Raw genomic sequence first — 20,585 nt, 5'->3', positions numbered from 1 at the left:
AGATCCTTGAGAACAAACTTCACTTCAAGTTCAACGTGTTGTGTTCCAAAATAACCCGCGATCGCCGTCCGGGGAGATCGCAAGCTGTCCACTTGCACCCCGACTAGGCGGTGGCAGAATCTGGCCTCGATGAGCCAGATTGACAAGAGGAGATTCAGTAGGATTAATACATTATCTTCAAGGAGACTTTAGTATTATCTCTTTCTCTTAGTGAATTCACTGTTCGAACATGCAATCTATTTGCCTACATCACTATTCATCCATAAAACACAATCATCACTCGGGGGCAAACCCCATGAGAAAACACGCAAAGACGACAGGCAGCCAGAGGGTCAACCCTCTTCGATGAATCAAAAAATAAGAAAATAAAATCATGCGCCAGCCAACACCGCTTCGTAGTCATGTCCAGCACACAAACAAAGAGCACGAGATAGAAACCACTGAAATGATTTTGGGGGTATTCATATGCCGGCATCCATGCCTCCACTTTCCAGCTCTATATCGTCCCCTCATTGTACATCGTGTCCCTTCTTTACCGGCCATACCCACTCATCGAGGAGCCATACTCCGATGGTGGGGCATAGTGTTGCCCGTGGGCACCGCCGTAACCGGTGCTGTTATAGTCGTGGAGAACACTGCCGGGTGCTGGGCCTGTGGGATCGTAAGCACCGTGCATTGCGGTCCGGCCGTGCGCGTTGCTAATGTCATCCATCTCGCTCTGCTGCAGCAGGGCGTAGTCCTCATCCCGGTCACTGCCAGATGGGGCGCCCATGCCGGCACGGCCAGAGCGGAAGTCATCCTCGTCCTCCTCGAAGTCGTGGGCTGGGTTAGAAGAGAAGGCGGCCTTGCTTTGGGCAGCGAAGGTGGGATCGGAGACGGCGTCGGGGAGGGTACCGGTGCGACGGAAATGCATTACATTGCGGAAGGACATCCAAGAGGTAATGGCAAAGAGGATGCTAGAGAGAAGGTTGTCAAGTTAGTCACTGGGGGTGGTTCAAGTAGAGTCGATAGGAGAAGAGATTCACGTACAAGACGAAAACACCGATGATAGTAGTCGCCGTACTGATTTTGCACTTGCTGGCACTGCCATAGGCCCAGTTGTCGCAACCAGATTTGGTGCTGTCCGTGGCACGGGTGGTTTTGGTGCTGGAAGTCTTGTCATCGCTGCTCGACTTTCCGATGCTCTTTCCTTGCGCAACGTATGAGGCTAGGGCAACCCAGGCACTGAACCAGAATACAGCGTAGATGATATCAACAGTCGCAAAGGCGTAAACATTTCCGAAGCGGCGGGCTCGAGGCCACATAGGCACGGCGGCGAGATACACCAGGGCGGGGAGACTGATCCAACACTGTGATCCGCGTGTGGTTAGCTGCAAGGTACATCAAACCCTTGGGCCACCCTTGAATGAAAGGGGTCCGTCGGGACAAACTCCAGAGGAGACAGAATATAACTCACCAAAATCCAGTACCAAACTGTCCGCCCATCGATACCATTGCCCTTTGTCCAAATCGCGATCGTCATCGCCCATGCAATGAAAATGACAAAGGCTTGCACGAAATGAATGATATTTTTAGTCCTCCCCAGGTTGCCGCCCGTCGCTCGGGGCATTCGCAATTGCATGATAACGGTGGGTTGATGTAGGAGCCCCGAGAAATAGATGCAGAACTGCAAGGGTGTTTCAGCCCTTCAGAGATGCCGACGAGGCCGCGGAGGTGCCGAGCGGAGGAGAAATAGACCACAAGCTCAGGAGTGGAGCGGAGGACGATCAAACAGGGGGCAGATCGTAGAGATTTGTCGCGATAGGAATGGTAAAAAGGTCAAGAATGTCGTGAAAGGTGACAGGCACAGCGGAATGCACGGAGGCTCTGGAGTTTGGAGGGACGCGCAGGCGGTGATTTTCTTGGCTTGGGTTGTCGACGTCAGCTTCTTTGACACTCGGGGTAAGCAACAATACTCGACTAGATATGTTTACCTCGTAGTCTGAGTTTGTCAAGAACGATTCGTAAAAGTCGTAGCTAGTATGTGCGCATGAAATATGAAGCAGAGAATGGAATCGCAAAGTGCGGTGCTGGCTGTGTTGTCGGTTCACAGCCCGGCGATCATCGCCCAGGCGACAGGCCGTGTGGTTCTATTTTGGGCCGATTCAGCCACACTTGGCCATGGAGTCCGCGTATGTCCAGGCGCCATGAAACCATGAAAAATTGATAAAATACTGCACTGTGGGATAACAGTTTTATGAACTGGACCGTTGGTTCGTTTGATGATGACGTTGTTATAGGCTCCACTTAAGTTCTAGTTGCGACCGAATATTCACGATAGCCTGTTCTAGATGTATGGAAGTGCTAGGGGAATTTATGCTGATGGCTAACCTGTGTCATTCATGAAAACTTAACTCTACCCATATTTGAACCCGAAAGAACAGTCAACCGTATTCCTACACTAACAAAAATGCAATCGTCCTCATCATTCATTGAGCTCGTGAATAATTCATAAAAAGTCCCATTACCGGGCCCTGGAACCAGCAGACATTCCAGCCTCGCGAATCTGCTTCACCAATAACCAAATCTCACGCATCGGTTGATATACATGGATATGCCACCACCAAGGAAGAGGATCGTGAGATGAGAACCGAGGGTCTTTCCAGAACAAGAAAGGGATCAATTCAGCTTCAAGGGCGGCGAGGGTGCTTTTGATGAGATCCAGGGGAAAGAACCGGGGAAGGAAACCAGCGAGAATGTTTTCGACAAGTTCCATAAAAGTTGATGACGGCCGAGGTGTTGGCGATAGTGTCGCTGCCACCTTCCATGCTGCCGGTTCCGTGGGATCGACTGAAAGCACCTCAACGTAGCCATCGACAGGGCAGCGCGCATCGCGGAGTAAGTTCTCGATAGCACTAGCACCAGGAACGCAGTCGGCAATATGGATTGTATGACGAACCGACGTATGTTCAAATTCCTCATCAACTAGCAGTCTCACTGATAGATGCCCGGTCATCCTAATACCTCCTTTCAACGCAAACCTCTGCATCAGCCGATGTATGGCTGTCGCTAATGCTTCATCCATCCGCGAGGCGCCCCAATGAGGTGCTCGGGTTTCCACCATCCGAACCTTGATGGCATGAACGTGGCCATGCACCAGCAAAAGATCTGCGTAGAATTCTCCGAGTCGAGTCTGCTGTTGCATGATCCATGGGACATCCTTAGAGATGGTGATCTCGCTGACTTCGGAATAGGTCCTGCTGAGGGTACGCTTTGGCAGGATGACGGCAGCCTCGTTGGCACTCGAGCTGACCCGTCGCATATAATAAGATTTGGCCGGCGATCGATTCAGAATCTTATGGATTGAGTCGCGTGATTGCACCTGATGGCGATCCAGTACTGGAAGGTCCCGGTCAGCGAGAAACTGCCTGAAAGACTCGGGTCGTATCAAGCGTGATGTCAATTCGGGGTCGAAAGCGATGCATTTGCAAGTACTGCGGCTCTCGACCACCTGTCTTGCGGTCGCATCTTCAATGGCAGTAGCCTTGGGCGAGCACGGGATCCAGATATCGATCTTTTCCCGTTGTATAATGTCCAGAAGTCGGGAGATGTAGTGGTCCTTGGGAACTCGGTAGAATGCCACGAGGGTGTTGGACATACCGCCGCCCGACCGAACTGGGAGATTCAAATCGGCGACATCTGCCCCAACCACACGGTGACCCTGTGCATCCCAAGCACGAGCTAGAGCGAGGCCATGTGGCGTGCCAACTCCAGTGATAAGGACTGTCTTTGGGTAGAAATGAACATCGCGTGTTGCTGCCTGGCGCCGGTTGGCTGCAGCGCGCAAACGGGAGAGTGCAGCGACCACCACGAGAATGGTATTGTCAATGAACAATAAGGAGAAAGATATGACAATGCGAAGCAACGGCCAGAAGACCTGCGATAAGGCTTTGGCTGAAGTTGCTGCTTGAGGAGTCTTCATGGAGAAGATGGGACGCTGTGGTCGCACTGCGGGGGCCGCCATATGAAAGACAGTCCGAGCATTGAGCTCGAGAGACGCCCTGGAATTATCCCACTTGGAGACTTGAAAAACCACTAATTACGAGGGTTTCCGAATATCTTGAATGGCTAGATTGCGAGACGTCCAGCCCCCAGAAGGTAGGTGGAATGTGCGAAGAGAATACTGGCGCTGCGCAGTGAGGGGTGATGATCGGCACCAGCCACCGCCTGCAAAGCTAAGGCGTAATGATTCATTACTGTACAACAACCTTCCACAAGTGTGTCTTGCCAACTTATTGTTGGATTTATTCCTAAGATTTGGCTTTGGTGGTTGTAATTAGCTTCTTTCCTTTTGCTCTGACCATGTTACCAAATATTTTAGGTTTATGATTTCCCATGGCGTAAATATTAGCGTCCCGCCAGGTTTATCTGATCGAAGATCGTTGTTTCACCTCGGCATAGCACAGCAGTAGGGGTATTGACCTATCGGGACCTGCCAATGACCGTGTCTTCCTCTATCTTGGACGTGTATGGATGTTTGAGTTAGACTCAGAGAGTCAAATAACTACGACTTTCTTCAAAGTAAGCCCCCAAGTGCCGAGCAGCCAACCAGTCATTTTGTGATATCCCAGTTGGAAAATCTATGACAGACTTTGAGCAATTATTCTAGTTTTCTCGGCGAGCACGACTATTACTGACTTGTGATAGGCCGAGTACGATATCCAGGATATCAGGTCACCGTGAAGCTATACGAAGTAAGCCACCGAAATCGCACTAGTATAGTTATCGCAGGAACGTGACTTCAGGTTGACGTCACTCCAGTCTTGTCAATATTCATTTCAGCGAATGATGCTGAAAAGGCTCATTCCAACTAAGTTTGCATTGCCTCCAAATACATGTACATAATTGGCCCTTCCAGAAACACATCCGGTTTCACGTACAACATACAATCCGTCCAGGGACATGATATTCGTCCCGTCGATAATTGCGGTACCTAAAGCATGAGTCAGGTCAAGGTACGGCTTGGCCTCCCAACTGCGTCATTGAGATGTCCTAAATCGCTCGATCAATTGATAAGAGAACATAAATACTTATACATCGCGACATACGATAGTAAACTTCTCAGAAACCCTGCACCATGCCCTATATACCACACAAGTCCCAAAACGCCGGAGGCCACGAGAGCCAGTATGACAGCGACTCTATCAAGCAGCGTCAGAACTCCGAGAAGGCAAGGCAAAATGGTACTCACCCCGACCTACAGCAAGAGCAAGGTAAGCAAGGTTATATTACCAGATTTGGTCATATTTTTGTCTAATTAAGATGGCAGATAAAGACAAATCTGCAACGGCCGACATACATGAAAAGCGCGAAGGTCTAGGGGATACCAGCAGGCCATACCCTGAAGATAGCATGACTAGCGGAACTTTGGAAGCCCGTAAGGGAGGGATTGTCAATGGTGTTGAGCAGCGATGAACGCAGGAAAGTTGATATGGTTGAAGTGTACTATATTGATGATCAGTTTGTGCCCGGGATTTAAGCAAGGAGGGGTTCGTTCTGTTGGTTATCTAGAAAGGCGGCGCTCAAGATAGGTGCTCATGCAATCAATGTATGTGTATTCACGTCGGCATTTGCTCTGTAAAAGCAAATATGAGTATGTGAACTTGGTTATCCTAAACAGGAAATGAAATGTTGGTAAGTCAATGTAGCCATCTACGACCAAGCCACGTCGTAGCTTGCGATAATATGACACAATTGGCACATTATAATTACGATGATACTTAAAGCAACGGGCACCAAGATCTGAAACAAAATCAAACAGCCACGCTAATCATTGAATCATGCACTCTGGGGGTCCACCAGAATTTTGCAGTAGGAGTCCCGCGACTCAATAAGCTTCTTGAAACCCTTCTCCACTGCATCTTGCAACTTGATCTTGGTACTGATCATTGCGTGGGGTTTGAGTTTCCCTGTCACATGGTCAGTAATGTCCGACCCTCTGCCTTTTGTTTTCTCACTTACCAGTATGCAAATTCTCAATAACTTCTTTAAACGACGCCTCATCATAAAGCGTTGCTCCCATGTAGTTGATTTCCCGATACATGAGATCATTGACATCGGTAGCCGGTCGTTCCTCCCACACGGCAATATTCACAATTGTACCCTGGACTTGAGTCGCGTCGATGATACCGTTCAGAGCAATTTCGACTCCAGCGGTATCGAAAACTATTTCCACTCCGCGGCCACCGGTTAAGTCGTTGACGGCCTTCGGTATGTCTGTTTCTTTAGGATCCAGGGTATGTGTGGCGCCGTATTGTCTAGCAAGGTCTTTGCGGTTTTGCAGGAGCTCAACGACTATGATATTGTTCGCACCTTTGAGCTTCAACACCTGCACTGCTCCGATTCCAATCGGCCCGGCGCCTAGCACTAACACATTGTTCCCTGACTTGAATGGCGCTCGTTTAACAGCGTGCCACGCAACTGCAAGAGGCTCGACGAGGGACGCATCTTCGAATGAGATATTATCCGGAAGAAGATAGTAGTGGCTAGCTGGAGCGACGATATACTCTGCCATTCCACCTCCATATCCTACGCGGTATTAGCGAGCCTCCCAATACAGTCTTATCGGTAGACATACCACTCAAGCCAATGAACCCAATATTCTTGCAACAGTGTCGCGATCCTTGAGTACAAGCCGCACAGGTCTCATCGTATATCGTGGGTCGAACGACAGCGCGTTGACCAGGAGAGAATTGAGTAACACCCTCACCGACCTCCTCGATAATTCCGCTAAATTCATGGCCCATGGTGACAGGCGATTTCTCTCCGGTTATAGGATGCTCTGACTTTGGAACGAGAACTGGCCCAGAGGTGTATTCGTGTAGATCTTCAAATGAGTTAGCATCTGTGACTGCTCCGATTGATAGGAAACGTACCACTGCCACATATTCCCACATATGCTGGTTTCAACTATGTTCCACACTTAGTGTCCACTTATCGTTATCTACCGGGAAATTCGGGGTACCTTGACTTCGCCTTTGCCGCATTGTGGATTCTCTACCTTGTCCACGCGAATATCTCCGCGTCCATGGAACCGAACAGCCAGCATTTTTAGAAGCTGTGAAAAATAACCTGAGAAATTTGTGCTGACATTGAACTATAAAGTAAGATTTTTCATTTCCATCATACCTCCCATCGTCCCTTTTATGCTGCTTCCATACTTATCAAGACCCCCCAGTCTCGAAATTCGAACCAATCATATCCCCGCATCGAATGACATCAGTTTCAAATCAGTGGCTCACCTTGCGGCTTGCCAGGAGTAACCAGGTAATTGATGCTGTGGTGACGTCTACTGTAATATCAGATAGAAATGCAGTAGTAAGTAATTTCTCCATCGCAAAAGACGAATGCGGATGGGCTGGTAACTTGGCTGACGTTCCCGAGTATGTCTCGAGACATCATCCTACTAAGACGAGCCTCACTTGCAGGCATACTTCCTTGCACAAAGCAAGTACCTTGACGATACTGGTGCTCACGGCCTCTTCGAAGAGCTAGTTCTACATATCTCAAATATTGCAAGTTACTGAAAGCAAGGAGTGGTTCAAATATCAGGTTTCGGCCTACATGTTGAGCTAGGCTTCCATATACCAAAAGGTTTCCGGCCAACCATCCACTTTAATGTGCATCAGATTTTGTTATAAAAGTCAATCAACGGAGTAGGATACCAACATGTCCATGGAATTTTGCCTTTCTCCCTGAGATCCCCTACATTAAACTTCCTTGAAACCATGGATGCGGTCGGCTGCGGGGCGTACATAAACAAGATGAGTGCTGTGAGAGACCCTTCTCATGGATGTGAACCCCGTCAATGTCTACTGCATGACATCGATTATGAGGGATTCTGAATGTATCGGGAATGCACGAAGACTTATTTGCATTATCTCGTTATTGTGTTCATTTCAATCATCAGGCACGCCGCAGGAAACAATACTGAAAAAAAAAGACACTTGTAAAACAACAAATGAGGACGAACCAAGAATGGGGAGAAGCCACAAAATGAGAAAGAAACACGCTATCTCTTATAATACCCATATCCGTCCCCATTTCCATGTCCATGGTCATGACCACCATGCGAGTGCGAGTCCGAGTGTGACTCTTTAGCCCGATGAGCCTCATGAGCCTTCGAGATCTCGTTGGCAGCCACAGCACCTAGAGCACCAGCACCAACAGTGCGAAAAAAATGGCCAACACCATGACTCGCATGATCCCCCTTCCTCTTATGATGCTGATGAACTAGCTCAGCAAGACCTGCACCTGCAATCGCTCCGCCAGCGATATTTCGATCATGATGTGAACGGTGTTTGTCATCACGATGTTCTTCACTTCGGTGGTGCGTGTTTTTGTGGTCCCTATAGCCGTGGCCATGCGGGTTTTGGTGGCGATGAGAATGGTCTGGATCTTCTGGGAGTAGTTCTCGTCGTATTGGATGGCGATACCCTCGTGGGTAATCGAGGTCCATGTTTGGGTGCGATCTGTGGGAGGTATGCATGGCTATGTCTGATTAAGGTGGTTCCAAACAACGCTGTGTATGCAAAATATTGCTTTTCGAATAAATAGCCCCGCTGAAATGATAGGCATGGGTTGCCAGACGATGTTTGTAGAATATCCGGTGATGTCATTCTCCACTTATTAGGTTGATTGTTCATGTGAGCGATCAGCATCACCCATCAGGATGACTTCACGTAGCTAGTGTAACGGCCCCGTTTCCTATAACTCAGCCCCCTCGAAATAATATCCTTATGAAGATCCCCGCATTACACTCCATTAAACAAAGCCTGGCAGCTCAACCTGGTCCTGAGAGCCGGTTGACACCATTTTTGCTTCTAAGTAGTTCTAATAGACTACTCTAAAGTAAACCTACACTTGTAGGTTTACTTAAACTAACTAACCCATTAACTCCTCATCGGAAGTTGCATACCAAACCTCTGAGATTGAGTCCTCTCCTCTATCTCCCTTTAATCCATCCATCACCGATTCTTCAAATTCTTCAATCCAGTTCTCCTAGATAGAAATACAACCCATACCCCCATATTCCTTCCCCCAAAGGAAAGGGCTTCTCCCTTTGTGATAAAATTTTGGGACGATTTGCGTACATGCTGCTCCCAGGTCGTACAGATCATGATGTTCGACCAGTCGAGCGTCAGCCTTTTCGATCTCCATGGTTTCTCTATCTAGGATCAACAATCCATAGGCCCAAATTGAAGTTGCGCTAAATCCATGAGTGTGTAAATGTCTTTGTATTCAAGTGTGCTTATCCTCAGCTCCCTCCTGTAGATCAAGGAGAATCAGACTCCATCGTTGATAGGCCGCTCGGATAAATCGTGGACGCTCACGTTTAGTCAAGAACGGAGGACGTAGTACTTTGCCTTTGAAGAACCTCTTATCACCGGGGTTATCTGGTAATCTGTGAATAAAGGTAGCTGTTGAAAAGGGAAAGTTGCTAGGTTAGGCCAAACATACGGGCACGGCGTCTATGGGTCATCTTAACAACGACCGTCTCATTGAAATGGACAACTAATTTCTCCATGGCGATGGAGTTTCGGGTCATTTGCAGGAAATCTTGAATCGTTGGAGTCTCGTTTGGTAGTGAGCCACCTTGGTCTGCCAGGAGCTTTCATGCGTAGCGTCGGCAAGGGATTGCCATTGGGTTCACATAATGGTAAATGGTGCTGATATTGTCATGGAATATCTGTGGGTGTTTTTGACAGGTTGCAGCGAGATTTAATTTATCGGGAAATGTAGATAGCGAACAGGAAACGCAGAGAATCACTTCAGCGGGGAATAAGGGTAGCTCAAGCCGAGCTTGCATGATACTCAGGGCCAAGAATGCAAAAGGTGATGTTAAATGGAGCTTCCTTTCGAAGGAAAACTTTGTAAGCACAATCACAACCAAAACTCATTTCATGGACCCAACCTAAGAGATTCGGTGCTTTGATATATATGCCGCTCTCACAAAGATTCTCAAAATCTAATTATATACCAGCCCCCGTGTCATATCCATAGCGATACTATAGAACCACAGCTCCCATAGCAGCGACCCAATTCATGTTAGTTCATAGCACCACCATCTCCTCGTAGGATCCGAATTCCGAACCCTGCTCGGACTTTATTTCAAGCCATTAGTCCGACCAACTAATTTCCAATTCTGTCTTTCCCAAGCGAGTCGGCGTAAATTACCCGAAAGACTTCCTCTTAAGATCTTATCCCCGAGGGCACTACTGCAACTGCCAGGCAGCACCTTCGGGACCACATACTACTGTAATAGCAACTATACGGGCTCGGCTGCCCGCAACGCCAATCGGAGAGGTTCATGCGGGGAGGGATTGCTCATCGCAACGCAACGCAACGCTGACTACTCACTCTCGGGATTCGAGGGTTCTTAAAAGCGGTTCTTTTCGCGAATGAATGATCCGATCCGCTTGATACTTTCTTTCGCGCAAAAGGCTCGTTTCAACACTTTTCCTTCCGCCCAGCAGACTTCAACCTGAGACCACTCCACTATATACTTCCCATCCGGGTTTATCTTCCCCCGCATTAAACATGCCGTTGAGCAATTCGCCGCCCCCGCACCCCCGGGTCGGAGAGCGTTCAGTGAGTCGATATTGTTACTCTTGCATTCTCTACAACTATTTTCAGGTTTACTAACAATGACCCCGACTACAGCGCGAAGCAGGCCGAGAAATGAAGCTCCTTCATTTCATCTACGGCCAGCCGAACCTCGATGACATCAGAGGCCACCCGCAGAAGGTGCTCGACCTAATGAACGAATTCGAAAAAGATTACGACATGATGACCGTCGGCGAGCCCAAGGGCAAAATCGTAACCGATCTCATTGACGAAATCAAGCCCAAGACCATGATCGAACTAGGCTGCTACGTGGGCTATTCGGCCATCCTCTTCGGCGAAGCCGTACGACGCAATGGCGGCCAGCGCTATCTCAGTCTAGAGCTGAACCCGGAATGGGCGGCCATTGCGAACATGCTCATCGAGCTGGCCGGTCTGCGCGACTTTGTCCGGGTCATTGTTGGTCGGAGCGACGTGTCGCTAGATAAGTTGTATCGCAGCGGCGATGTGACCAAGATCGAGCTCATTTTTATTGACCATTATAAGCCGGCGTATACCACGGATTTGAAGCTGTGCGAGCACCTGGGTATGATTGTTCCGGGCTCGGTGCTTGCGGCTGATAATGTGATTCATCCGGGGAATCCGCCGTACTTGGAGTATGTGCGGAGTAGTGTTGAGCAGAAGCGGGAGGCTGCGAAGCAAGGGCCTACGAAGGGGTATAATACTGAGGGTATACGTGAGCGCGCTGTCAATTCTTTTATGCCCGAGGGTGATACGCCTGCATTTGAGGTTATTGGGAATCCGAATCTCCAGTATGAGAGTGTGTTGCGACAGCCGGAGGGACAAAAGGTGAGTCATTTGAGATCGTCGCTTGTCTTTGGGACTTGTTGAAAATTTCTGTTGGAGGTGGTGATTGCTAATCTGATTGATAGGATGCTATCGAAGTCACCCGGTGCGTGGGGGTTGAGGAGGCGTAGAGCCATCGTGGTGGCCAGAAGGAAATGACGACCAGGCAGCTTGGTGGGGACGAGACCACGTTGGGACGGATCCAGCTGCCTGAGAATGACAGAATGAGAAGATGAGACAATTCTGAAATGAAAGCAATGATTTCGATTATCAAGCAGCCAGTGCCACTGACTATTGTGGGAATACTGTGCTCCGGAGATCCTTTCCCGTAGACTTGTACAGAGTAGAAATGCACACCCTAGATTGCTACTCGTACACCCGTTGCCCCTTTGGTGATCGGCTATGGTATTACCCATATTCTTAGAATGTCCCCGAGAATTTGCAAAGGACAAATGGTGTACAATTTCCAATTTATGATGTGCATTTAGCAATACATACTCCGAAGCAGAATGTCAGAAGAGAAGCCGAATCGGATGTTGCCACTTCGGGAGGCCGAGAGAGGGTCCGGAATTGGAGACTGGAGACTGGAGACTGTACAGTTGCACGTTGCGCCATCTGACAAAAATCGTCGGTCTTTGGCTGGTGTTTTTGGGTCGGGCGGGGCTCTCCCAAACGTTGCCGTCGCCAGGACCTTCCACCTCCCCGCATCGGCGTGCAAAATCCGCAATGGCCAAATATAAGTTGTCATGACTGCCCATGTTTTTTGAAATTAGTTCTCCTCTACAATCCATTCTTCAACCTCTTGTATTCCCTGAGGTATACTTTAAAGTCTACCTCAATTCCCCCTTCTCCCAACTTTTTTACCTTTCTATATCCTCTTCCGGTGACATCATGGCCACCAAGACCTACAATGTCGGCGTCGTCGGCTACGGCTTCAGCGCCAAGATCTTCCACATCCCCTTCGTCGAGCAGATCCCCGAGCTGAAGCTCTATGCGGTCGTTCAGCGTACCCCCAAGCCCGAAGATGATGCGGAGAAGGACCACCCCGGTGTCAAGTCCTACCGCACCACCGACGAGTTGTTCCAGGACCCCGCAGTCGACGTGGTGATTATTACCACCGCCCCCGACTCGCACTTTGCCCTTGTCAAGCAGGCCCTGGAGTCTGGAAAGCACGGTAAGTACCACATTGATAATTCGCAATGATTACGAGCTGAACTAAGTCGCGTGCTATAGTCGTCTGCGAGAAGCCGTTCACCCCCACCTTCAAGGAAGCCGATGAGCTTGTCGCCATTGCCAACAAGCAGAACAAGCTCCTCGCTGTGTATCAGAGTACGTCTCCACCTATCTCACCTCCCTGCTATACTTGTCAATTGCAATACTAACTGCGCCGCGCGCCTATCCAGACCGTCGCTGGGACGCCGACTTCGTCACCCTCTCCAAGCTGGTCAAGAACGGCTCCCTCGGCCGCATCTCCGAGTTCGAAACCCATTTCGACCGCCACCGCCCCGAGGAACCCTCTGCCGATTCTCACAAGTGGAAGAACAAGGTCATTCCTGGTGGTTCTGCCGTGTATGACCTGGGCACCCATCTGCTCGACCAGGCTGTTCACCTGCTGGGTCTCCCCAAGCGAGTGACTGGCTTCATCGGCTCGGCGCGGGAGCACAACACCTCGGGCTTTGAGGACTCTTTCACCGTCCTGCTGCACTACGCCAACGGCACTCTGGTCACCGCCAAGGCGACCGTGGTCAGCCCCGAGGAGGAGCAACTGCGCTTCTGGGTGCGCGGTGACAAGGGTAGCTTCAAGAAGGTGAGATTAGACCCTCCTCAACCAGTGGCCATCATTGGACGATAGACAAGAAGTGTCGCATGCTAACATCCTCCCTAGTTCCACCTTGACATCCAAGAAGACCAGCTCAAGGCGGGCGTCAAGCCCCAGGATAACGGCTACGGCCGTGAACCTCGCGAGCGCTACGGAACTCTGACCACCATCCGGGACAGCAAGCCTGTCAAGGAGGTCATTCCTACCGTGGAGCCCCCCACCTACACCGAGTACTACCGCAAGTTGGTCCGGGCTCTTGGTGGTGAGGGCGATCTCCCCGCCAGCGGCGCCGAGGCGGCTCAGGTCATTCGTCTGATTGAGTTGGCTCGGGAGAGCTCTGCCACTGGCAAGACTTTGGATGTTTGAGATTGGGAGGTATGGAAATGTATTTAAAAATTGGAAACGACAGTGATGATTAGCGGATAGACATTGAAATTGGATATATGTTCTCATATTTGGATTGTTTGATTTGTATGACTGCTTACTGCTCAGGGGATGCAATATTTCCGGCAATTGGCCGTGGCGATGAGATGAGATGATGCTGACAGCTTGGCAAAGCTCCTTTAGCTTCCCTTCGTCTACGGAGATGGGGTCCGAAAAGCAGCCATTGCTTGTTCCACTCCTGACCCAAGCTTCAAATCCAAGAAACATCGAACGAGTCAACAACCAATAAACTAAATCCAGACCCCATCGACTAACGAGTCAGGTATCTGCTAGTCAAAATCTAAACTCCGTCAATTCTAGAACATCTTCAAATTCCACACCTTCTGCCACAAAATGCTCTCTTATTGGTTCCCTCATTGGCCAAGTTGCTGCCCAAACCCGGAATCACTCCACTTTTCCAACACATAAGAGGCTCCAGCCTCTAGGACTGCCATTACTGCCCATAGCTCTATCGTCTCACCCAGCGGGTAGGCCCACGATGAAACTGCTAATGTGCGGCGTGGCCAAGCCACATTTTCACTAGCTTGCAGCCCTCGAAATAACGCAGTCACATGGGCGTCATGCAGGAGGTCAAATGGCTGGAGAGGTCCGAGCCAGGAGTGCAGCCTGAGAATTTCTTTCAAGTGCGAATCTGGCTGATTCTGTTTACTTGAACTAACCACTGTCCAGTGAAAAGAAACCCTGCATCTACAGCCGCAAACGAAGATAATCGTGTTCCTGACAAGTTGATCTCCACTTCAATCGGAACTCCGAAAACAAGGCTGAGCTTAAGAAAGCTAGGACCAGCTCCGATCCGATAACCATGGACGCAAGCTCACTCCCAGAGTTCAAGATCCTCTCCCATCCAACGAAATGGGACGGGATCGACTATGATCAACAACAACAACAACAATCGTCAACAACAGACGACGATATCACCCTCAATGCGACCTCATCATGGACATACTGCGGGCCCCTCCTCCCCCTGAACGCAAAGAACCTGCCCTCCTCATTCCATACCTGGGCCCAGGCTACCGTCAACGGCTCAATCGTGGACCCATTATTCTCGTTTCTGGAATTTGTCCACGAATTCCTCGCAGCAAATGATATATCAACCTACTGGCTGACAATACGCGCAAGCCAAGGCTCCGACGAATTCGATGTTCCGCGATGGCACACGGATGATTTATTCTTTTCACCGGGGGCATCCAATACCCCCGAATCCCAGTCCAAATCCATCTCCAAATCCAAGTCTCAAAACCGCCGATCTCTACTCCCCTCCTTCACCAACGCGACCAAATTCCACAAACGAACAACATCTCATCTCTCCCACTTCCGCAAACCAAGCAAAGACTACAATTCATCTACGAGCGTGAATACCGAAACCACAAACGAAAAACAACCAACACCAACACCCCCCTCCGTCCAAATAACCAGTTCCACCCCCAACCCCACAAACTGGAAACTCACCACCACCCTCCTCGGCCCAGGAACACTCTTCATCGCACCACACCTCAACGCCCAAGCCCGCGCCCTCCAACGAACAACCAAAATGACCATCCGCTCCGCAAACCCAGATCACATCTGCCTCTCCATCCGCTGCGTAGGATGTGCGTCAGCCGCAGAGTCTGTACGGGCTACACTTGCCGCAGCGCTGGGCGGGTACCGCAATCAATGCAACGGTGACGGCGATGGAACTGGTCATTGCGGTGATGGTGATTTAGACGGGAAAGGCATTATCCAGGCCCAACAAGGCGAATGTGTATTCTTCCGCGTTGGCGAGGATGAAGGCGCGGTGCACTCGGAACCGATGTCCCATGGGGATCGGGTGTTTGTTAATGTTGTGCCGGGTTGTGAGGAGGATTTGAGGTGTTTGATGGCGAAGTGGGGGATGGAGTATCCGAGGGCTTGGTGTGTGGGGTTACCGTTTCAGGGGGTTGAGGGGGGTTGTTGGAGGAATGTTGGTGAGGTTTGAGGATTTAGAGGAGTGAGAGGGAGAGTGAGGTGAGACTTGGAGGGATGTACGAGAGTTTGACTGGAGTGGTTGAGGGGATGAGGCGTTGGTAAGGCGTCGGTGAGGATGGATGATTTTAGTTCAGCCGGGTCAATGGTAATGGTATTCGTGGGATGATATATACATATGCGTTACAACAGGATTTACTGTATAGTCGCAATTCAAAAGTCTGGATCTAGAGACGAGAGAAACGGGTCAACTTAGATATACTTCAAGTTTGGCTTTTTGAAGGCCCTTCACAATGAGGTTTCTATCTTCATTCTTGATGGCTCAGGCATTGTCTATTAGTCTATCATTCAACTCGTGATCGATACCCTAAATGCGAAGGACGTTTTATTCGGCAATTCCCACCGCAAGAAGTAAGATCGTATCCGAACAAGGATATCCTTGTGACCGAGTATACTCCGCACGGAAGCATGTACATCAGCCCTACCGCCCGAGATTCGTCCGAGCTTTGGAGGCGTTCGATTCTGCCTTATCAAACCTATGATTGGGAAACCCACGTGGAGTAGAGGTGTAATCACTTAGATCTCTCAGCTAATTTCTTTTATTCTACTGGCTGAAAGACAACATATCCTCCGCAATCCCTTACATACTACCAACCTGCATATGTAATCCTACGGTGGTTTCGGGATCTGAAAGTGACATCATCTTTGCCAAGCCACTAAGACTCAAAGAGGAATTTCTGTTACCAAATGCAAACGCAATGACTGGTAGGCAAAGACTCAGACCAGCACAAAGCCACCATCGACGTTAAAGCAGAGCTTTTTGAAACGGGTAGCATGCCCTGGCACCTAGTCCGCGGAGAAACTGAAGAGTAACGACGACACGGCTAGTCCGGCACACTGAGGAGAGGAGGAGAAATTCGCGAGGGGAAGGACACACGGGCGAGAGGATGACTTGTCTTTATTCAATGTTTCCTCCAGGGAAGTTGAACTTTCTTCAAGTGTTTCCTTGAAGGTGGTACCGTTATCCGTCGGGTACCTGGTTAGTTCAGTCCATACATATATACGGGCTTTTGATATTCGCTTGACGGACGTCGTGCCACGACACACGACTCGGTTTCTTCTTTCTGTCATCATGTCGCACACTTTGCATGGGCCGATGACCCTGTCCGATGTCAGGACATGGCATGTGGACATTGATCGGTTTATCAACCCTTGGGTGCCAGCGCCTAGGTTGTACCTACTACCCCGGCAAATCTCCCATTTCCTGGGTTATCGGGAAAGTGCACCCCGACCGCTGGGGAACGTAGTCATCGCCTTTTGGTCGCTGGTCGGATCGTTCTGCGGTGTAGCCCTGGTCGCCGAAGTATCGGCGCGCATTCCGTCCTTCGAAGTTCGAGACGCACCAGCTGTCGTGGGAAGTTTTGTAAGTTCTGCGCTCGTCATGACCTTTTTGTGTTCCATCTGGCTAATAGAAAGCGTGTGATAGGGTGCTGCTGCCGTCATCGAGTTCTGTGCGATCGAGTCGCCCTTTGCACAACCGCGTAATGCCTTCTTCAGTCAGATGTGGGCCTGCCTGATGGGCATTAGTATCTCGAAACTGTTCGCTCTGAATCCCCATGCTGAACAGTACACTTCGCTTGGCGGGGCTCTAGCCTGTGGGCTCACCACTGCTGCCATGTTGTTGACTGGTACCGTACACCCGCCGGCGGGTGCGACGGCGCTTCTGGCAGTCACTAATGAGCAGATGGCGAGCCTGGGCTGGTTCTTGTTCCCCATTATGATGCTGGGGGTGGTCCTGATGCAGGTGGTGGCATTGATTGTCAACAATATCCAGCGACAATATCCATTGTACTGGTGGACGTCACATCCCCTGTCGAGGAAACAGGCCGAAGATGAAGAGAAATTCCATCACAAGGCTGGTTCCGATGTGCCCAGTCATTATGAGGAAAGCCTGACCGACGTTCCTCGTCGGATCGTGATCGAGCGAGGCGAGATTCTGGTGCCTGATGGAGTGTTCTTGTCGGTTCAAGAGAGACAGGCGCTGGAGAAGATCAGTGACAGAATTTAAAAGGATGAGAGAGGAAGAAGGAACTTGTACATACATAACTAATTCATGATAATGATTAGGTCAACGGACCAACCACGATCTATCCTCTGTCCCAGCACCTCGTACTATTATCGTCCTGGAGAGATGGTGCTAACTCGACTAGGTTAAGCCGGAGACGTCCCTATCTCCAACCAACCAGACTCGTCGCAATTGAGTGGCAAAAAAAAGCTGACACCTTGACACCTGAACGCCACCCTTCTCAGGCCCTGGGCGCCTCAGGCTCCCAGGCCACTGACTTCTGCCCGACCGTGCGGTGACGTCCCCAGCAGCCCTCGTCGGCCTACAGCAAATCAGCGCTCTTGGTGCAGGCCCTGACGGCCCACCAGGTTGAATTTTTGTTCTCTCGCATTTACGATTCACCGTCGAAGATTTCAAAAAGAAAGGGTTAGTTATCCGAATCTTTCTTCTCTCTAATTAATCTTCTATCTTTCAGGAGCCCCGGCAACTGAATCATCAGTTTCAACAAGTGAAATTTCAACTTTTCTAATCGATAAGGGCTCGCCCAAAACCCCCACTGCCACTTCTACTCGAGTTGTTTCGCCCCTCTACTCTCGGCCCCGCCAGGCGCTCCACTTCAGTCTCTTTTTGCATTTCTTTGCCTTCAATCTCTTCGACTATAGTTACGGGTCTTTCCCTCACTCGATCCTCTTTTCTCATCCTCCTCCCCTCCTTTTCCTCCCCCTCCCCCGCCCTCTTTCTCAACCAATTCCCTTTTTTTCACATACAAACCGCCAATATGGTTTCTGCCTCAAAGGCCGCCCGTATGGCCAAGCGCGCCGAAACTGGCGAAAAGAAGACCAAGAAGGCCGGCACCAAGAAGGAGGAGGAGTCCACCGTCGAGGTCGATGCCAACGGTGATGAGCAGCCCGCCACCACCGATGCTAAGATGAAGGATGTCGAGAAGCTCACCGCACAGTTGGACAAGCACGGTCTGTCCGATCGTGTCACTACCGGTGTGCTTTCATCTCTGCCCGCCTCCCGCGACGTCAAGATCACCTCCGCCTCCCTGGTATTCCACGGAAAGGTCCTCTTCACCGATTCCACCCTCGAGCTCAACTTCGGCCGTCGTTACGGTCTGCTTGGTGAGAACGGTTGCGGAAAGTCCACCCTCCTCAAGGCTATTGCGACCCGCGAGTTCCCCTTCCCCGAGCACATCGATCTGTACCTTTTGAATGAGGGTGCTCCCCTTACTGATAAGGGTGCCCTGGAGTGGGTTGTGGATGAGGCTCAGGCTCAGCTTGATGCCATGGAGAAGAAGGCCGAGGAGATTCTTGAGCATGATGGTCCCGAGAGCCCTATTCTCGAGGATCTGTACGACGTGAGTACAACCTTTGCAGCCTCCCGGGCTGAATCTGTGCAACTTGATTGTATATGAAGATTTGCTGACCAAACTTATGAATAGCGTATGGACAAGATGGACCCCTCCACCTTCCACACTCGTGCCTCTCTGATCTTGACTGGTCTCGGTTTCAACAAGGTCACCATTCACAAGAAGACTAAGGATATGTCTGGTGGTTGGCGTATGCGTGTGGCCCTCGCCAAGGCCCTGTTCGTCAAGCCTTCGCTGCTCCTGCTCGATGACCCCACTGCTCACTTGGATCTCGAGGCCTGTGTGTGGCTCGAGGAGTACCTCAAGAAGTGGGACCGTACCTTCATCCTGGTCTCTCACTCCATGGATTTCCTGAACGGTGTCTGCACCAACATGATCGATATGCGCATGAAGCAGCTCCTCTACTACGGTGGTAACTACGATTCTTACCACAAGACTCGCTCCGAGCAGGAGACCAACCAGATGAAGGCATACACCAAGCAGCAGGAAGAAATTTCCCACATCAAGAAGTTCATTGCCTCCGCCGGTACCTATGCCAACTTGGTCCGTCAGGCCAAGTCTCGCCAGAAGATTCTCGACAAGATGGAGGCCGATGGCTTCATCCAGCCCGTCGTCCCCGACCGTGTCTTCACTTTCCGCTTCGCCGATGTTGAGAAGCTGCCCCCTCCCGTCATGTCCTTCGACGATGTCAGCTTCTCCTACTCTGGTAACTGGGAGGATACCCTCTACGAGCACCTCGACCTCGGTGTCGACATGGACTCCCGTACCGCCCTGGTGGGCCCCAACGGTGTTGGCAAGTCCACTCTGCTGCGTCTGATGACCGGCAAGCTGAGCCCCATCGGTGGTACCGTCAGCCGTCACACTCACTTGAAGCTCGGTGTCTACTCCCAGCACTCTGCTGAGCAGCTCGACCTGACCAAGTCTTCCCTCGAGTTTGTCCGCGACAAGTTCCCCGAGAAGTCCCAGGATTACCAGTACTGGCGCCAGCAGCTCGGTCGCTACGGTCTATCTGGTGAGTCCCAGACCGCCATCATGGGCACTCTGTCCGAGGGCCAGAAGAGTCGTATCGTCTTTGCCCTGCTCGCTATTGAGTCCCCCAACATGATTCTGCTTGACGAGCCTACCAACGGTCTCGACATTCCCACCATCGACTCCCTGGCTGATGCCATCAACGCCTACAACGGTGGTGTCGTCGTCGTCTCCCACGACTTCCGTCTGTTGGACAAGATCGCCAAGGACATCCTGGTCTGTGAGAACAAGACCGTCCGCCGCTGGGATGGCAGCATCGGCCAGTACAAGAAGTACCTGCGTGACAAGATGGTCTCCGCCGGTGCCGTCTAAACAGCAGACCTTCCATGTTCAGTCCCACACATCTCTTTCCCCCCTTTCCTATCTCTGATGACGACGAAATGCTAGACGTGAATTGAGGGAATTGCAATGCCCCGCGCTATGAAAAGTTGGATTGGTTTTTAGACCGGGCTCTTGCCCGCTTTCCC

At 50.5% G+C, this 20,585-nt stretch overlaps 11 protein-coding genes across 11 annotated transcripts; 6 read left to right on the top strand and 5 right to left on the bottom strand.

Annotated features, from left to right (window-relative positions):
- Nucleotides 1–532: 532 nt before the first annotated feature.
- N7473_003905 (uncharacterized protein) lies at nucleotides 533–1,621 on the bottom strand (the record flags this gene model as incomplete). Its single annotated transcript, XM_057149845.1, has 3 exons — nucleotides 533–956; nucleotides 1,030–1,349; nucleotides 1,457–1,621. 3 exons carry the CDS (start codon nucleotides 1,619–1,621, stop codon nucleotides 533–535), a joined length of 909 nt encoding a protein of 302 aa, XP_057013499.1.
- An 882-nt stretch (nucleotides 1,622–2,503) lies between these two features.
- On the bottom strand, nucleotides 2,504–4,003 carry N7473_003904 (uncharacterized protein; the record flags this gene model as incomplete). Its single annotated transcript, XM_057149844.1, has 1 exon — nucleotides 2,504–4,003. One exon carries the CDS (start codon nucleotides 4,001–4,003, stop codon nucleotides 2,504–2,506), a length of 1,500 nt encoding a protein of 499 aa, XP_057013498.1.
- A 1,113-nt stretch (nucleotides 4,004–5,116) lies between these two features.
- Nucleotides 5,117–5,541, top strand: N7473_003903 (uncharacterized protein; the record flags this gene model as incomplete). Its single annotated transcript, XM_057149843.1, has 2 exons — nucleotides 5,117–5,252; nucleotides 5,309–5,541. 2 exons carry the CDS (start codon nucleotides 5,117–5,119, stop codon nucleotides 5,452–5,454), a joined length of 282 nt encoding a protein of 93 aa, XP_057013497.1. The 3' UTR covers nucleotides 5,455–5,541.
- Nucleotides 5,542–5,817: 276 nt separating this feature from the next.
- N7473_003902 (2,3-butanediol dehydrogenase) lies at nucleotides 5,818–7,087 on the bottom strand (the record flags this gene model as incomplete). Its single annotated transcript, XM_057149842.1, has 5 exons — nucleotides 5,818–5,948; nucleotides 6,001–6,567; nucleotides 6,617–6,865; nucleotides 6,915–6,948; nucleotides 7,004–7,087. The coding sequence occupies 5 exons, from the start codon at nucleotides 7,085–7,087 to the stop codon at nucleotides 5,818–5,820; spliced, it is 1,065 nt and encodes a 354-aa protein (XP_057013496.1).
- A 963-nt stretch (nucleotides 7,088–8,050) lies between these two features.
- N7473_003901 (uncharacterized protein) lies at nucleotides 8,051–8,497 on the bottom strand (the record flags this gene model as incomplete). The annotated part of the gene is made up of 1 exon (XM_057149841.1): nucleotides 8,051–8,497. The coding sequence occupies one exon, from the start codon at nucleotides 8,495–8,497 to the stop codon at nucleotides 8,051–8,053; it is 447 nt and encodes a 148-aa protein (XP_057013495.1).
- A 782-nt stretch (nucleotides 8,498–9,279) lies between these two features.
- On the bottom strand, nucleotides 9,280–9,919 carry N7473_003900 (uncharacterized protein; the record flags this gene model as incomplete). The annotated part of the gene is made up of 2 exons (XM_057149840.1): nucleotides 9,499–9,919; nucleotides 9,280–9,434 (listed from the first exon to the last, which is right to left on the bottom strand). The coding sequence occupies exons 1-2, from the start codon at nucleotides 9,584–9,586 to the stop codon at nucleotides 9,280–9,282; spliced, it is 243 nt and encodes an 80-aa protein (XP_057013494.1). The 5' UTR covers nucleotides 9,587–9,919.
- A 659-nt stretch (nucleotides 9,920–10,578) lies between these two features.
- Nucleotides 10,579–11,579, top strand: N7473_003899 (O-methyltransferase; the record flags this gene model as incomplete). Its single annotated transcript, XM_057149839.1, has 3 exons — nucleotides 10,579–10,629; nucleotides 10,702–11,451; nucleotides 11,535–11,579. 3 exons carry the CDS (start codon nucleotides 10,579–10,581, stop codon nucleotides 11,577–11,579), a joined length of 846 nt encoding a protein of 281 aa, XP_057013493.1.
- A 575-nt stretch (nucleotides 11,580–12,154) lies between these two features.
- On the top strand, nucleotides 12,155–13,707 carry N7473_003898 (putative NAD binding Rossmann fold oxidoreductase). The gene is made up of 4 exons (XM_057149838.1): nucleotides 12,155–12,622; nucleotides 12,682–12,777; nucleotides 12,852–13,255; nucleotides 13,334–13,707. Exons 1-4 carry the CDS (start codon nucleotides 12,205–12,207, stop codon nucleotides 13,631–13,633), a joined length of 1,218 nt encoding a protein of 405 aa, XP_057013492.1. The 5' UTR covers nucleotides 12,155–12,204; the 3' UTR covers nucleotides 13,634–13,707.
- Nucleotides 13,708–14,513: 806 nt separating this feature from the next.
- Nucleotides 14,514–15,665, top strand: N7473_003897 (uncharacterized protein; the record flags this gene model as incomplete). The annotated part of the gene is made up of 1 exon (XM_057149837.1): nucleotides 14,514–15,665. One exon carries the CDS (start codon nucleotides 14,514–14,516, stop codon nucleotides 15,663–15,665), a length of 1,152 nt encoding a protein of 383 aa, XP_057013491.1.
- Nucleotides 15,666–16,784: 1,119 nt separating this feature from the next.
- Nucleotides 16,785–17,720, top strand: N7473_003896 (HPP family protein; the record flags this gene model as incomplete). Its single annotated transcript, XM_057149836.1, has 2 exons — nucleotides 16,785–17,075; nucleotides 17,139–17,720. The coding sequence occupies 2 exons, from the start codon at nucleotides 16,785–16,787 to the stop codon at nucleotides 17,718–17,720; spliced, it is 873 nt and encodes a 290-aa protein (XP_057013490.1).
- Nucleotides 17,721–18,495: 775 nt separating this feature from the next.
- Nucleotides 18,496–20,430, top strand: N7473_003895 (ATP-binding cassette family ATPase ARB1; the record flags this gene model as incomplete). Its single annotated transcript, XM_057149835.1, has 2 exons — nucleotides 18,496–19,077; nucleotides 19,162–20,430. The coding sequence occupies 2 exons, from the start codon at nucleotides 18,496–18,498 to the stop codon at nucleotides 20,428–20,430; spliced, it is 1,851 nt and encodes a 616-aa protein (XP_057013489.1).
- Between the last annotated feature and the right edge of the window lie 155 nt (nucleotides 20,431–20,585).

The sequence above is a fragment of the Penicillium subrubescens genome, assembly GCF_028828155.1.
Source record: "Penicillium subrubescens strain IBT 31985 chromosome Unknown utg000002l_segment0_segment0, whole genome shotgun sequence".
NCBI classification, from domain to species: Eukaryota; Fungi; Ascomycota; class Eurotiomycetes; order Eurotiales; family Aspergillaceae; genus Penicillium; species Penicillium subrubescens.
Note: the sequence above shows the minus strand (reverse complement) of the source record. Positions and strands in the feature narration are given on the sequence as shown.

Coding starts and splice junctions, on each gene's coding strand:
- N7473_003898 (XM_057149838.1), top strand. CDS start 12,205: ATGTTTTTTGAAATTAGTTCTCCTCTACAATCCATTCTTCAACCTCTT. Junction 12,623..12,681: donor CCTGGAGTCTGGAAAGCACG/GTAAGTACCACA, acceptor CGCGTGCTATAG/TCGTCTGCGAGAAGCCGTTC. Junction 13,256..13,333: donor ACAAGGGTAGCTTCAAGAAG/GTGAGATTAGAC, acceptor CATCCTCCCTAG/TTCCACCTTGACATCCAAGA.